Source organism: Lissotriton helveticus, chromosome 1_1 (genome assembly GCF_964261635.1).
Source record: "Lissotriton helveticus chromosome 1_1, aLisHel1.1, whole genome shotgun sequence".
In the NCBI taxonomy this organism is placed as follows: Eukaryota; Metazoa; Chordata; class Amphibia; order Caudata; family Salamandridae; genus Lissotriton; species Lissotriton helveticus.
Window position 1 is genome coordinate 1,900,053,861 of NC_136057.1, and position 16,439 is coordinate 1,900,070,299.

Here is a 16,439-nt window from a genome sequence, read left to right on the forward strand (position 1 = left end):
CCACAAGGAGGATGTGTGTTCAATGTAAAGGATTCTGTCCCAGAAACTCTTGGGAGTATGCCTCGCCTCTCCTGGCCACTGCTCAGGGATGGAGGCCCCGCTCTGTCCGTCGGTACCCCTTGACTGATCCTGAGCCCTCGGCAGGACGTTTGTAACTTATTGTATTTTTTTTATACATATTTTATGGAGGGAAGAGGTGTGGCGCAGCAGCCAGTGTGGCTGACTCCGGACCACGGGGTTCACGGTTCGATCGCCGGCAGCAGGTCAGCCCAGCACCATGTGACTCTGGGCAACTTCTTCTTCTTCTTCCCTCATACTGGATCCTGCAGGGAGAGAGGAGTCCATCTCCCAGACTCCCCTGTGTCACACCACGTCACTGCAGCGCCCAGAGACACATAAATCAACATTGCGGGTTCCGCTCCTTGGGAAGCCCGCATACCATATCCTGCAGGGAGCGAGGACTCCATCTCCCGGATTCCCCAGTCTCACGTCACATCACTGCAGCGCCCGGAGGCACTTAAATCAACGGTGCAGGACGGGCATGGGTGAAGCCAGGACCAAGGTGGGTCCATCCTGCGACCGTCGGCTCCTGGAGGAGGCTGGGCTGGGCCACCTCTCTTACATCTTTATTAGAGATTCATCCTGGAAGCGGGTAGTGGGTTTTTCAAAATCATGATGTGTCCTTCTGAGTGGATTTAACTGTAAGCTCCTGAATGTTACCGCCAAGCTGCTGGTTTTTTTGTCTCGGCTAGCACTGTTCTGAACTTGAGTTTTAAGTATAATGGGAAGAGGACAGCGGAAAGCATTAATGGGCCTGAGAAAAGACCAAGAGCCAGTAATACCACACTGTCCTTCCTAAATCAGGCAGTGGGAGAGTTATCAGATGAAATTTCCTGTACCGAGATAGTGCTTGCTGCTAATCATCAAGCTATTGTTACCACTAGAGCGATATCATCCCCAAAAGCCTTTCCAAGGGCATTTCCGGATGTATTGAGCCCCTTTTGTCCCAGGTAACCTATAAGACCCCAATGCCCTCATATGCAGACCTTTGCTCCCAACACCCAATGTTTTCATCTTCGAATAATGGTGACCTCAACAACCAGGCTTTTCCTGTTCGGCTGTCCAGCTCCAGCGACCCCAGTAATCCCAGAACGGTAGCCCCTCACATATTAAAAAAAGCCTCTCTAGTGGATTACCCTCGTACTAATGTCATTAAGCTACCCCCAAGCGGCCACCCCCTATGTTCTCATAATGGTGGACGTCCGTGCTTTAAGGAAGGGTGCTCAGGAAAACTACGACCAACTCAAGAATAAAGCAGTTCATTGGCTGGCGACTAGGGTTAACGCACACCAGCCTCTATTCCAGATTTTGTCAGAGGTGATTATTATGGTGCTCAGGGTGGGATGGATTGGCACTTCTCAGAAGATGTTTCCAGGTGACTGTATAACAGTTAATTTGAGCAAAGCCCTACGGTCAGGCTATATCCTCCATACCTGGTAAGGGAGGCCTGTGCTCCAATAAGACAAGGCTGTGAGATGGATCGGCCAATCATCCTTGCCATAGTAGCACTGCAACTATCCAACTTAGTGACCGTTTTTCTCCTCTGAGTCACTGGAAGATCTTGAGGACCCGGGTAAGGCACCTGTGATCAATAGCTTTGGGCTCTTCGGGTTCTCAGCTGGAACATAACCGGGGATCTGAGCAAGTTAACAGATGCTGGCTGGCTGAGCATGCTGGCAACATTTGACATTAGTTGTCTACAGGAAACGTGGGACGTTACGGGACGTCTGTATTTGGACAGCTTCACCTCTTACACAGAACCAGAGATCTTTTCATCCAGTGGGCATGCTAGCGGTGGCTTAATCACATTGGTAAATTTGGGCCTCAATTGTAAAGTAGTTGCTTTGAAATCTAACTTTTGGGCCGTCTTTTAACTTTTACAAACAAGTGTAGATTGCTTGTTATTAACTTTTATAATACAGCTATATCTAAGAATGAATTGGATGCTGTTACCAGTCTTAAAGCTTTTATAGAAGATTTTTTTCATTCCGAACCCCCATTTACTGGGGATTTTAACTTGCATCCATGTTATTCTTGCCTTGATAACGTCGGCCCTGCGCTTGAGTACTCACCCACCGACCAGGTGCACCTCAAGCACATACATCAAGGCGATTCTGTTAATAGTTTAATTACGGAGCTTAACTAATCAATCTAATCAATCTAATGGACCCTAATCATGAAGGTTTAGTCGAGAGAATACTTATGTTTAAGGGGGGAGGTCATAGTTCTATAGTAGATTATATCTTTGTGTCTTTTTTTTTGTCCTTAGCCCTTGTAGAGTTAAAGTTGTACGGCATAATTTAAGTGATCATAATCCCTTGACGGCTATTTTTCTCTGGGACAAAAAGACTATCGGTATAGCACCTCTATATAAGGAGCCAATTTTTCTTAACGATCAGGGACGGAGGGTCCGGTGGGCCTCTATTGTCCCTTCAGACTTGGTGCATAACTTGGTTTCCTCTCCCCAAGTTGATTTTCCTTTATGTCTCTCAGAGGAGGAGCCGGAGTAAAGTATTATGCTGTCCTTTTTAAAAATCTTTAAGTTCATTAAATCTGCTCTCTGTAAAGCAAGTGCACCTCCCATGACCCAAGTAGTTAAATGCTCTAAAACACATATGGATCTGTGGAATCTCCTGCACGAAACACCCCGATCATAATCACCACCTTGGATTTATTAGTAGAAAAATAATCAATGGCTTGCGTTAAAAAATATGTATTAGAAGCCATTCTGGTCACTATGAACTACTAGTTGTGCACAGGGTGCTATCCTTTTTGCCCAGATTTTCATGAGGAGTTTATAATCTGTATTTAGGAGGCTGATAGGGCGATAAGAACTGGGATCGGTGGGATCTTTATTTTTTTTAAAGAAAATTATCAATATTCATTCTTTGAAACTTTTTGGGATATTTATAAATTCTTTAATATGATTTAACAATTTTGTTAAAAAGGGAAGCAATTCTTCTTGAAATGCCTTATATACTTCCACCAGAATCCCATTTCCACCACAAGCCTTGGCATTGGGCATACTTTTTAAACTGCTTTGAACCTCCATTATTCCTATTTGAGCATTTAATGTCTCAGAAAGCTGTTGTGATACTAAAGGTAGTTCTAGTTCTTCAAAATAACTCTTCAATGCTAGCTCATTTATTACTTGAGTTTCTGAGTATATTTGATTAAAATGTGTGAGAAACACCTCAGCAATTGCCTCTTTATCATCCTCTAATATACCCATTGATGGATTTTTAATTTGGGTAATTAACTGGGCAGCTTCTTCACATTTAGTAGACCAAGCCAGAAACTACCCATCTGTTGGCTTTCCTCGTAGAGCTTCTGCTGATAGGCCCTACTGCCTGTAATCTCCTCGAGTAGAAAAAAATCCTTCCGCTTCTCCTTGGCTCTATCTAACTCTTGCTGTTGTGCCTTTACAATAGGCAGTGGTAGATCTGTTAGGACTACATTTAGTCTCGCTTTTTCTACGGCCGCCTGCAATGCCAGAATCTTTTGTTTCCGAATATTACCTATTTTTGCCTTATATGATATAACCTGGCCTCTAAAGGTGGCTTTAAAAGCCTCCCATACCGTAAAAAACGGAGCCATATTTAGATTAAGCTGACAATACTCTTTAATAAATCCTCTGACTTCTGTCAGCCAATTCATATCTTGCAGTAAAGATTTATCAAACTGCCACCTGGATAATTTTCTCATAACGCTACCAAATTTCAATGTAAATTAAACTAATGAGTAATCTGAAAAAGAATTGGCCAATATTTCTGTCGGGCCATTAGCAATCAAGCTGGAGGCTGATCTAAATCTTGCTGAATAACAGATACATTGTAAGAGACTTGGGTGTCCAAGTCTCCAAGGATCTACTAGTGAGAAATCATTAAAAAGCCTATTTATTAATTTTGCAATTTTGGGCTTTAATTGGCGTTTTACGTTATTTAATGTATCAAGGGCAAAATTCTGAATAAAGTTAAAATCACCTCCCAAAATTAATATACCTTCCATTAGTATTACTAATTGATAGATGTGGGCGAGTGCTGCAGTATCATCCTCGATAGAACCATAGTAGTTAACCAGATTCAAAATTGTTTCCTGCAGCTTTACTTTCACCCAAAGCCGTCTGCCCTTCCTATGACGACGAATATCCTTAACCTGCCAATCTAATGTATTAGGTAATAAAACCCCTACTCCACGAACTGCTAAATTAGCAGATGAGAAGTATGCCTGCTGATACTTCTTAGGAAGTGATATTTTTGGGGCATGAGTCCTAAAATGCGTTTCTTGCAAAAATACAATTTCGGGAGAGAGAGACGTTATCCAATTTAAAAGAGCAGCACTTTTCCGCGGGTTTAGTAATCCATTCACATTACATGTTACAGTTGTTATATCCTGCATTGTTTTAACCCAGTTTATCTCATTTTAATTTTCTCTCTCATTTTGTCTCAAGATCAATCCCTGGAATTTTTTCGTCCTTTTCAGCTCTATTCTAAATAGTTTATATTTTCCTGTTCCTTATTTGCTTTTACATATTTTTCCTGTTCATTTTTTGCTGCTATACTGCCCAACCTCCTCCCTACTGCCAACCCAAGAAACCGCCTCCCCCTAACAATGTGGTCAACCCTGCAGTCCCCGCAAACCACATTTGTCCCCTCCCCACTATACTATGGGGTGCCCTGTCCCTGCACCCTGGGTGATCCCCACCCCACCATAGCAGCAAAGACCCAGTAATCATAGAGAAGAAAAAGAAAACAGCAATAACCAGTGATTTGATTTTACAGTGGAAATCTCTTTCAATAACTCCTGGGCCTCCTCAATGCGAGAGAACATATGAAATTTCCCTGTAGCCAACACCCTGAGTTTGGATTGTTGTGCAATCGACGCCTGCGCTCCCTGTGCTTTGAATAGATATAGGAGCTTCACAAACTCTTTGCGTCTGCGAGCTGCCACCATGGACATATCTGGAAAGATCCGGCATTTAGTCCCCTTGTCGATAGTAAACTGTCTCTGCTGAATTGCTTTGGTTAAAATATTATCTTTCACTCTAAAATCCACAAAGTTAGTCAGAATTGTACGAGGAAACTTAGAATTAGGAATGAAGTGTGCAGGGACCCGATGTGCCCTAGTTAGTGTTAAGTAATCTGTGAAATCCGGAAGCACTTTATGTTTGATAAATGACTCCACCCACAAAAGAGTGTTAGTTCCCTCCATCCCCTCAGGTACTCCAACGATCCGGAGATTAGAGCAAAGTGAATGATTTTCCAATTCTTCGAGCTTGTTCTCAAGGACAATTTTATCTTCCGTTGCCACATTAATTTTCTGGATCATAGAACCCATCTGGTCCTCTAGGTGTGCTATCCTTGATTCAGCTTCCTGAAATCTTGCTAGGATACCTACGACAGATTCTTAATTTTTTTCCAGAGACTTTTTCATGTTCCTAAACTCATCCAGTATAAGATTGAGTAAAGTTTTAATTTCAAGCTGTTGGGTGTTAGCCCCACTGGTTAAAAATTCCGAGTCATCTTGAGGTTTTTTGTTCTGCGGGCTAGGTGTTGGACCTGATGATTCTGGAGCCTGTTCTGATAGTGTTCGGGTATTTTTCTGAAATTTTTCTTGCAGCTGCGACTGGCTCTGTAGTTTCTGTTTCAGAATGTCAGCGGATGACAATTGATCAGGGTGCAGAGGGGGGAGCGGTGGAACGAGTGGGCTTCCTTCCCCCAAGTGAGTAGACATCATAGGTGTCGAATCTTGAACCGTCCCTCGGGGAGGTGGAGATATGTGCAGCATCTCCAAAGAATTAATCGCTGCTGCTGCTTCTTCTTCTGGTGTTACTGCCGTGCCTAAATTTAAATGTGGCAAATCTTGAGCAACTAAAGACAGAGTAGTTCCTTTTATAAACAGTGGAAACTCTTTATAACTCTTTCACTCCAATTTTGCTGCCCCTGGCTTAGATCCCGCAGTCTTCGCCATCTCTGGATCATTACGTCCTTCGATTGCAAGAATGGGGTTATCTCCATCCAAGTGTAGCTCGGACTGTGGTCCGGCCAGATCTTCTGCGGAGCTTTCAAAACTTGAATTCAAGCCTCAGAGATTTACTGGATTGGATGCCTTGACCAGAGATGCTGTCCCTTTTGCTTAATTTGTGTATTTCAAATGTCTCCCCATTTTACTTTAGTTTCTTAAAATCCTGGGGGTGCGTGAAAAATATCCTGCGTCTGAGCATCTCCAAGTCGCACATTTTATTTTTGCTAGAGGCTAGTACAGATTTTTTTGCCCTCGCTTTTATCTTGGTACTTTCTTCTCTTTCTCCTTTTTCTTCCGCTTCCCTATATATATATATATATATATATATATATATATATATATATATATATATATTTATTTTTTAATTTATTTTTTTCTTCTCTAGTTCCGTTGTATTTATACTGCAACCAGACACTGGTTTTCAATTTCAACTTCCCGAGGATTAGGCAAATCCTACCCTCCGCTGTCGTAATTACTTTGTCTTTCCTTCCTTATACTTTTAGTCTAGCGCTTTTAGCCTTTAAACATTAGGTGCCAACCCTACAGAACAGATGTCTTGTCTCCCCTTACCGCATTAACTTCAGTTCAGTCATAAACAGTCAAAAACAGGGGAATATCTCTGGCTTACCTTTGGTGTTCTTCAGCAAATTGAGTTACTGAGCCCTTTTTCCAAAAGTAAGACTTGAAACTGATTTTGCAGTGTTTATTGCACTAACTTTTCTTTCTTCCCCCTTTTTTTTTACTTCAAACCTTTTATAAATTGTACATTTTCCGGAGTAGGGAGCAAAAGACAAGAGCACAGCAGACTAACAGCAACAGTACATGCAACATGCAATAAGCCTTAATTCACAGGCAATCCAGCAATCTCTTATAGCATCATTCCTAACTTCGCATTACTCGCATTACTTCACCGTTTAGAAAAGCCATAGTGACCGCGACAGCGCCTTGCCTTTCAGCCCTCCTTTTTAGCACTCCAATTTAGCTTCTGCCGGTTTAAAAAAAAAATGCATCTGTGCCATCCTTTTTACTGTCTTTTCACTGGTGTTTTACTTCATTTGGGCAGTCTCGTTCCTTCACCTTAGACCACAGCATTCATTGTGCCCTTACTGCGGGAGGAATGCCAGAGATCCAGATATCCTTGCCAGGAGCCCCCAGAATGCCACGATCACTCCTCGGCACACGGGGACCGCAGCAGCACCTGGAGCAGCCTTTCAGTGGCGTCCCAGCAGAGCCAGCAAAGTCAGGAACAAAGACAAGTCAGAAGGCGTGCAACGATCCCCGTTATCTTCACCTAGCAACCGAGACTCGCACCACAGGGTCCACGGCGTCCACCACTCGAGAAGCGTTGAGATGCGTCCTGCAGCACTGTGTTTTTACCATGTCCTCGGCGTCTCATCATCCGGCGCCATTGCAAAGCTTGCGAACCTTGCTGTCGGTGGGAGGAGCGACCAGCACCTGAGCTACGGAGAGGGAGAATCTCCATTGCCACCCGACTTTCTTTTTCTGTTAAAAAAAAGGAATTATTCTGCTTACAGCATTAACTTGTTGCTTTTATGGTTCACATAATTTGTGCCGAATAAAGCTTTTCTGATCTGATCTGAATATATAATTTATATTTATATATCCTTTTTTTTTTTTACAGAGGCAGCATTCACACCTCTGCTGCACAAAAAGACGCATAATGAGTTGAAACATGCCAAGAGTCTAACGTTTTATAATAACTTAAGGAGTGCAAAAAAAGAGCATGTTGCCACAAATATCTCCTTTCTGCTTGTCAAAGGTACAGCTAGAACAACAGAGCAGAAGAAAGCAAAGCAACTTTTCGTTTTTGCTCTTTAAACAGTTGCTTTAATTATGCTCAGTGACCTGACCTGCCTTTCCACTCAGGTGCTTGCGCTGGCAGCAGGCATTGTGAGGGCAGAATTCAACTGTAATAAGTTAATATTGAGCAGCTACATAATTTCTTTATCCTAGGCAACTGGATGCGTCAGAGGTCGCCGATTAGAAAGAAATTAGAGATGGGTTTTTAAAACAGGGATTGCAGTATCCCATGTACTAATATATATATATATTCATTCAAACTGGGCCTCGTTTTAACACAAAAATGGATACGAGGGCTTACCCTATGCTCTGCTGCAGAATGTATTTTTCAAATTTGCTAAAATCCCTTGTATTAACAGATATATTTTTCAGAAGCCTTGTGATTTCAGTGAACGAATGCCACAGTCATAGCCCCACTCTAAAAATGTTCCAGCACCAGACTCCAGTGCACTTCACTATCTGCCACTACGATGGGGAGAGCAATATCTTGGCCACAGTCCGATATTGGAGGATGTGGTCACAGTGGCGGCTCCTCCGCTATGGCAAATATGATTCCTTTGCGAGCGGGCAGGGCTGCTATGCTTACGGAGCAGGGCAGGGGAGGAGTGGTTTGCCAACTCCTCAGTGCGCCAATGACTGTTTGGTCAGCCCTCTCGGGCGCACAAACCAGTCATGCGCATTTTCCCCTTCTCCATACAAGCTGGATGGAGAACATGCCCACCCCTCCAGCCCTTGGCAGCGCTCAGACCAATCACATCGCTGCATTGCAGTGTTGTGATTGGCTTAGGGGAGGAGCCTGGCTGCCTGCTCCCTGTCCAAGGCGAAGGTAGGAGAACAGGAGCAGAGAAGACGCGGGACCTGGACTCAGGTAAGTTTTTTTCTAATTATTATTATTATTTTTTTATGACCCCCCCCCCCCCCCCAACCTCCCCCCGGCCCGAACCCCATCCCACCCCTGCCCCCCATTACACCCCACCCTCCCTCCCCTCCACCAAGCCAGCCGCGTCTGCATGGTCAAGGTCATGACAAATTGCTGTTATGCGATATTTAAAAAAAAAAATCACACCCACCTAATGTCCATTAAAGGTAAAAGGGTTGTGAAAGTTCGTTGCTCTACAAATTGGGCTGTGGTTTTAAAACGTTTGGGAAGTACTGTCCTAGGCATATGAAATGAAGCCTGCAGAGCCGACATACGGAAAAGCCTGTTAAAACCACTATTCAAGCAGCACGGAGCAAGGTCTTGCAGACAGGCAGTGATGATGTGTTTTAATCCCTCTTTAGTGCAGCTAAACTATCATCTTATAAAATTCTTTGACCTGACAGCACAGAGACTGGTAAACTCTCGCTGCCAATAGTTGTGACCTACTAAGACAACAGCAGACCTTGAACTTGTCCGTTCCATAGGTTTTAAAACTACGTCGCTCGTATAAATGCCTTCAAATTGGCGTGTAATCCTGTGACAGCAGTACTACTAAAAATTGAACAATTTTATGTCTTTTAATTTCAATACAAATGCTCTCTTTAATCTTAACTTTTTAAAATGGTTTTATTAAATGTAATTCTCTTTGATATTAACCAACAATGTTCTGAATGCTTGGCTTTGTTAGGCATGACAACCGAAGTCGACCTGGCCCGCCCCTTGATCATCTTTCTGGTACTTGCTTTGGTTGTGGCGAAGAGAGACATTGCACGAAACTGGGGGGCTTCTGAACCGCCAGATTTAGAGGAATGGAGGAGGGGGCTGGACCTGTACATGGCGGCAGAGAGAGTGACCTATAAAGCCAGGGGCTGCCCCAAAAAGTTTCAGAGAGTGTTGTGGGCGAAGTGGAGACAATACCATGGATTGGAGTGAGGCCCCAAGGACCTTGAGTGGGAGTTTCGAAGAGGTCCCCAGTGCCACAGGCTAAGCGGCGGTAGCAAGGGGAGGCTATGTCTTAGACCGTAATGTACAGACCAGATACGAACAGTGAGTGGGAATACATCAGGGGGGTGGGATGGACCCGGGAGAGGGGGGGAGGAGGTGGGCATGGGGGCTGCTGTTTTGGGGGTTGTTTTTCCTTTCCTACGTTCTTAATATGTTGTCTGTTAAAGATCCATGCATTTTGTTGACACATGTGGAATCCAGGGACACTAAAAAAGAAAAAGTTGCGTGACTGACGGACAAGGCTGAATGTTGAAGCCAGTCCGTGTGCTCATTTTTCATTTGTGATATTTTCAATGCAACAATAAAAAGTTTTTATAAAAAAAATAAACAATGTTCTGAATGCAACGGTTTTAATTAATCATGCACAATAAAATTCGTATAATCTTATCTTACAGACCTGGTACGCTGCTCAAATCTATGAGGAAAGCTCAGAATGTACTTATCGCTAAAATGGACAGAGAGCCAGTGATGGTGTCGTCATACCGTCCTTCATCAATATTAAACGTAGATACTAAAATTCTCAGCAATGGGTTAGCAAACAGACTTATTGAAGTAATCTCAGCCTTTGTACATGAGGATCAATGTGGATTCATGCACAATGAAACATTAAGCAACAGACAAAGGCTGACACACTTGAATATGCACTGGCCCTGCTACACACTGAACAGGCTTTTGATTCTGTCTGTTGGGCCAATTTGTAGGAAGTTCTGTGAACAATGGGTCTGGGAAAGAAATACATTAAATGAGTACAGTTGTTATAGACGATACCAGTGGCCAGGGTCCGAAAGGCCATATCGGGCAGTTTGGACTGAAACGTGGGACAAATCAGAGCTGCCGCCTGCTATTTGCAATGGTGTTGGAGCTATCGGCCTGTAGATTACTTGAAGCACTAATATGCTAAGGAATTCAAGTGGAGGCTATCACATGCGTTGCGTCTCTAAATTTTGACAACACCTTAGTAAATCTTAAACACCTGACTTATTCTGCTCCAATCCTGTAACACTAGATAGCTGAATACAATGAAGCATCCGTATTATATAAATTAACCGCACTGGATCTAAACTATTACAGATGGGGGACTTCGGGAGTTGGATATCGGCGCATAGCCGAGGGCAAATATTCAGATATGTAGGCATAAGGATTTCAATGAATGAAGCAGACAGTCAGAGACTAAATAGAGGACGCGAGACAGACGGACTTAAGGCTTCAATTAAGTTCTGGAACACACTCCAGCGGTCGGTAATGGGTCAGGTAGCACTTGCCAAGATAGCATTTTGTCCAGATTCTTAGATATATAGCAAGGGGCTACATACATGATTCCAAGGCAGTTCTTTGTAGTTTAGAATCACTTATTGGTGGAACTGATCTGGGCAGGTAAAAGGAGAAGGGTCAAACTAGATACTTTTAAATGAGAATGGGAATAAGGTGAGCTGGAAGTTCAAGACTTGGAGCTGTACTACATGGTGGCACAGCTACAAGATGCAGTGCATTGGTTGGATGAGGTGGATCAAGTGGGAGAATATGTACTTAAAGGCACGCAAGAGGGGGAGCACTGGAGAACCTCCTGATGAGGGGACGGGGAGCCCCGAGACAATTACCTTATGTAATTAGCTATGTCTGTATCATATGGGATAGGATGGTTAGGACAATTTTCAAATTCCCACCGCTCGCCCTGGAAATGTAAATTTTGAGTACCTACCCCTTTGGTCAGCTTGTTAACACTATGGCAGTAGACAGTTGAACGTGGGGCTGTTGTTCAACTTCCCTATATCCTGAGAACAAGTTTGTAATCTTTGAAAGAGCACAAAATAACTTTGGGATGATGGTGGTCAATTTCTGAAATACGCACAACTGGGGGCAGGCAAACCATTTGAGGCCTTAAAAGTTCGAGACAAAATGAAGATTGGTGGACAGTGTGCCTGGGTAAAGACTTTGTCCTGCAATACACGTTTCAAACTAATACAGTAAAATTATGTCCATATAGCATTCATTACTCCTGTTAAACTGAATACAATTTATCAAGGCAAATCAGCACAATCTTGAATGTGCCAGGTGGAGGAAGCAGACTTCCGACATGTCACATGAACCATTCAGTTTTACATGCTTTCTAGAAGGAGATTACCTGCAGGATTGGGCAATACATGAAAGACGTTCAAACAACTACAATAAAACAATACATGCTGGATTTACTCCCTTAAAAGAGGGGGCTCATGGGCAAAAGGTTTTTCAGATTGGATGCTATTGCAGCTAAGAAACGGATCATTATCCATTGGACAAGCTCTAGCACATTCTCCATGGAGGGTTGGATCCTCGCTATGATGGAATGAACACATTTGCGATGGAGTTTCCCATCCGCCAAACTCTAAGTCAAGCCCAGAGCCATAACTATCTGTCATTCCTGTTTGGGAGTACTGAAATCTGAAACCAGGATAAGATTATGACACTTGGGGTTGTTTTGGATGCCCTTCTTCCAATAGAATGTCAAAAGTGCCATAGCTGCATTTAACTACCATCTTACAATTCTTCATGAAACTCAGCATTGGCTGATTGGATGAGATAGGGTTACTATAGCTACGGGCCAAAATATTGGCTCTAAAACTGATCATGTGTGATGGGTATGCACGACTACAAAAAAAGTATTAAATGTGAAACAGCACACTTTCTTTTCTTAAGACTATTGAACAGTTTTATTAAACCTACCTCCTCTTCTGAATCTTCATTGCGTTGAAGGGGGGAGGATAAATCAGCAGCCTCAGACTTCTGGAAAAGAATAACCACAGAAATAAGTGAGGCCTTTACATTTAAAACATCAAAACTGTTTCACACAGCAAGAGTGAGCATGCACACCTTATGTAAAGAAGCCAATTCAAGGTAAATTATGAATTTGAAGTAGATTTCACATTTTAGTGTACAGATATAACGAATGTGACTTAAGGTGGCAAGACAAAGCAATACTGTGTTTTGCATTTTTAGATGAAAATAATTTTCAATATTTTCACGCCATGCCACTTGTATAGCGAGAACACATATGTGTCCTCAGAAAACCTGCTTCTACCAACCTCCCATTAAGCCTGATCTCAAACATTCAGTCACCAGTTACGGCCACTTGGGATTTATATATCATGTACAATGACTTAGAATAGGGATTTGTAAGGAGAGATGATTTATCTGAAATCTTAGGTCATATTGACTATAATGAGCAGATCTTGAAATAAACACACATAGGAGTACAGTTATTATTGCATAGCAAGCACATTTTATCAAACACAAATATAGCCCATCTTTTAGAGAGTCTATAAAGGATGCTCCTCAAACAAAGGGACGCAAGTAAAAGAAGAATATTTAAAACAGAAGCTATTGTAAAACATATAAAAGTTAAGAAGAAACAAACATTCCAGGCACCGGGAATGGCTTACCTTCAAAGATGTCTGAAGCAACTTTCAAGCTTGTACCAGAGTCTGGAGTCAAGGATGCTTATCTCCCCATCGGGCAACAGAGCCCGGCTATGCACCTGTCATAATGTTTCACATTCAAATGTATTTGAGCAACTGAGGAGAAGTTGTAAGGACACAAGTCCTATCAGGACTTGGAACAGCCTGTGTGTCATTGGACAACATAGCATATGCTATGACTCTGCCTTTGTGGTGTAGTACCCAAAGTGTACCTCCGCCCATACCCACGGCTAGCTATTACCCCTTGATACCAAACTATTACTTGAGTGAGTGTTGGTGGCAGAATATTACCGTCATGGTTAAGGCTTTCGTATTTGTACACCTGGATAGAAGTGCACCTACTGATCTCTCCGCTGTAAAGTGCAACCCATCTTAATAGCTGTTGCCCATCCTAGAGTGTGTATTGTGTGAAATTACATATGCTTAAAGTGTAGGGGAGCAGGAGACTGCAGGATGACTATTACAGACAGGGTGTGTGGGCCTACAGAAAATGATGCTTTGCCAGTAGCCTTTCTGGGTGAGAACCTGCATGCTCCTCACTTTTTCACTGGGTCCCTCAGTAAGAATGTAAATGTCTGGTAGGTTAGTGGAGAATAATCATCCATTCCCTGCTACATCTGTCCACCCACTAGTACAATGAAACACACTTACCCATTCCTGTGTTGTATTCATCCTCACACAGCAACAAGGGAAACGTGGCTCAGGGTTTCTAGCTTGAATTTATACACAAACTTGACCATTTTCTAGATGGCTTTATCTCGACGTCACCATGTAGAAAGCCAAGGAGCGAAAAGCAAATAGACTCAAGACGCAATTCATGCTGACTGTAGGAATACCTAAATGTTGAACAAAACATGCACTTTTGTTGAGTCCATAGAATCAATTGTGAACTTGTGGACCAATGAATTTATATTTGTCTAGAAACTGAGAAGAAACTCAGCATGATCCAGTACCAGAGTGACAGGGCCCTGCTTTCCATGATCTTCCCCAAGGATTTGAAAAACTGCTTGGAGGCGACATGTCTGCGGTACCCAACCCCCTATATATGTATGCTTGAATTCCTAAGGTACATCTGTATACTGTGCATTAAGTAACTGTGATGAACACCATTGTTTCTTGTGTTTAATAAAAAGATTTATAAAAAAAAATAACAACTTTGAATTCTTTAATGCACCTTGGTTTGAAGTAGGAAGAAGCAGTACTGCCCAGAGACAGGAGCAGACCTCTAACCAAAAGAAATAACATAGGTTAGTTAACTGAAAACCTGTGGGATGGTGGTCACTGGGAAGGAGTACACAGGAGTTAGTGGGCCTTGCAGCCCAGCTGGAAAGAAATGCTCTGTAAGTAAGTTGCGTGAGCAAAGAACCTGCAGAGATGTTGGGAGTATTTTTACGCTGAGGAGCCACCATCATCCCTGACACTTCCAGTACCTCTTGGGCATTCATATCCAGCTTCTTTAATCCCCAGAGGAACATGGAGATTTCTGGTCTTCGCCAACAGTCTTAGGGATTTTTCTGGTGTGGTCAATCGCCTTCATTTCTGAACAGTTTCAACCAGATCTCCAAGCCAATTGTTCCTGTGATATTGGTATTTAAAGTTGCAATTGGCTGTTGACCCTAAAATCTAGTTACTAGGGCTTACTGGTGTATCCAGTGCGTCCACTGGTTACCCACATAAGTTAAAAAATCTTAGTCAGCAAGCCACCAATTTCGCAATAATCAGCCCCAAATTTAGGTAACCATGGGGACACCTTTTCGGGCGCTAGCATCAGGGAAGCAATGCGTCCCCTTTAGATCCAGTTGGTAGCTGTTGGATCCCATCAATCAGAACACCATTAGCCTTGTTAATTGTATATAGAACTTTGAAGAACTGATCAAAATACATTAAAAATGCATTTGGATTCAACCCCTGCTCGTATCTGATGGTGGATTTTGGGACGAGGCATTTTGGGATTTTTTGGGTAGAAAACCAGCAGCAGAGACGCAAACCACTGGGTTGAAACAACTTTACAGTCTGCACCACCGAGGTGCTTTGATATCTAACAGGAACATCACTCAGCGCTTCCCTATCTGGCACCTCCACTCTACTGTTGAGAACTTTGGTAAACAACCCTTAGTCAAACCACCTTTGAGTCAGGAGCTGAGGCACAGGCTATATACATTAGTGAATCAGACTAGTTTGACAGCCATTTGCATTGAACTTGGCATAGGGCTCTGTGTTGGGACACAATACCTTTTAGATTGTTGTGTTTACCATTCTGGGGCTCTTTGTGGGACAATGTTTATGCTCTTATTGGTATTTTGAAGCGTTTTTGTTATACGTTTTTAACTGATGTTCTAGACTGCATGTAGTCTTTACTACTTTTAACTATATCGCCAGTCTTTTGGTTGCGGTAGGACATCCAGGTGACCATATTCTTTGTGCTGCTCTGTGGACGTGTGTGCTTGAGTGATCGAGTTACTTGGAGCTCTCCTGGGAGGACATGCCCTATTTAAGTGAAGGCACAATGCGAATGTGAGCAGCAGGGCCGCAGCAGGCCCACAGAAGGCACGCCAAAGATAAGTCAGTCCGCGCCTGTACACGGCCGACCTGGCCCAGGGGCCAGGAAACCTGGTTCTCCATCTTTAGATAAGAGAGTTCACCCCAGGGAGTAACTATATCTACAACGCCCTGCTTTTGCACCTAGATGCAGTGTGAGCCTTGATTATTTGAATGGTACGTTAAGTTGCCAACACTGTAGTTACTCCCTCCGAGACCCTGCGGCACTCATCACTCCCTCCCAAGCAGTAGGCTTGGCATGGAAACAATCGGTAAACTACCACTTTTGTAGTATCAACTTCCACTCCTTGGCACAGGACATTTAAGGACCCGTTTTATTTCTGAACTGATTATAAACCGGCCGCAGTTTTTTTTTGGTTTTTTTTATGGAAACTTGGCTTTGTGAACATTCTTCACTGGATATTTCACTTGCTCTGCCTACTGGCTATAGCATTTCACGTGAGAACAGAGGTTAGGAAAAAAGGTGGCAGGGTGGGCATTATTTTTAAGTTGGATTTTTGCTGTCAAATTTCCCATCTCTCTATCCCTGATTGCGATTATGTTTTGCTCTAAATAGGCTTATCTCCGAATTTTACACTCGTCTAGCTCTCTAATTATTG

The 16,439-nt window shown here is 43.0% G+C and overlaps 1 protein-coding gene across 7 annotated transcripts in view; it reads right to left on the bottom strand.

Moving 5' to 3' along the window:
- Positions 1–16,439, bottom strand: part of SWT1 (SWT1 RNA endoribonuclease homolog) — a 1,000,634-nt gene that overhangs the window by 764,543 nt on the left and 219,652 nt on the right. For all 7 annotated transcript variants that reach the window (XM_078642786.1, XM_078642831.1, XM_078642776.1 and 4 more), the window contains one exon: positions 12,530–12,589. In XM_078642786.1, coding sequence (XP_078498912.1) covers positions 12,530–12,589 — 60 coding nt within the window. The remainder of the gene's footprint in view (positions 1–12,529; positions 12,590–16,439) is intronic.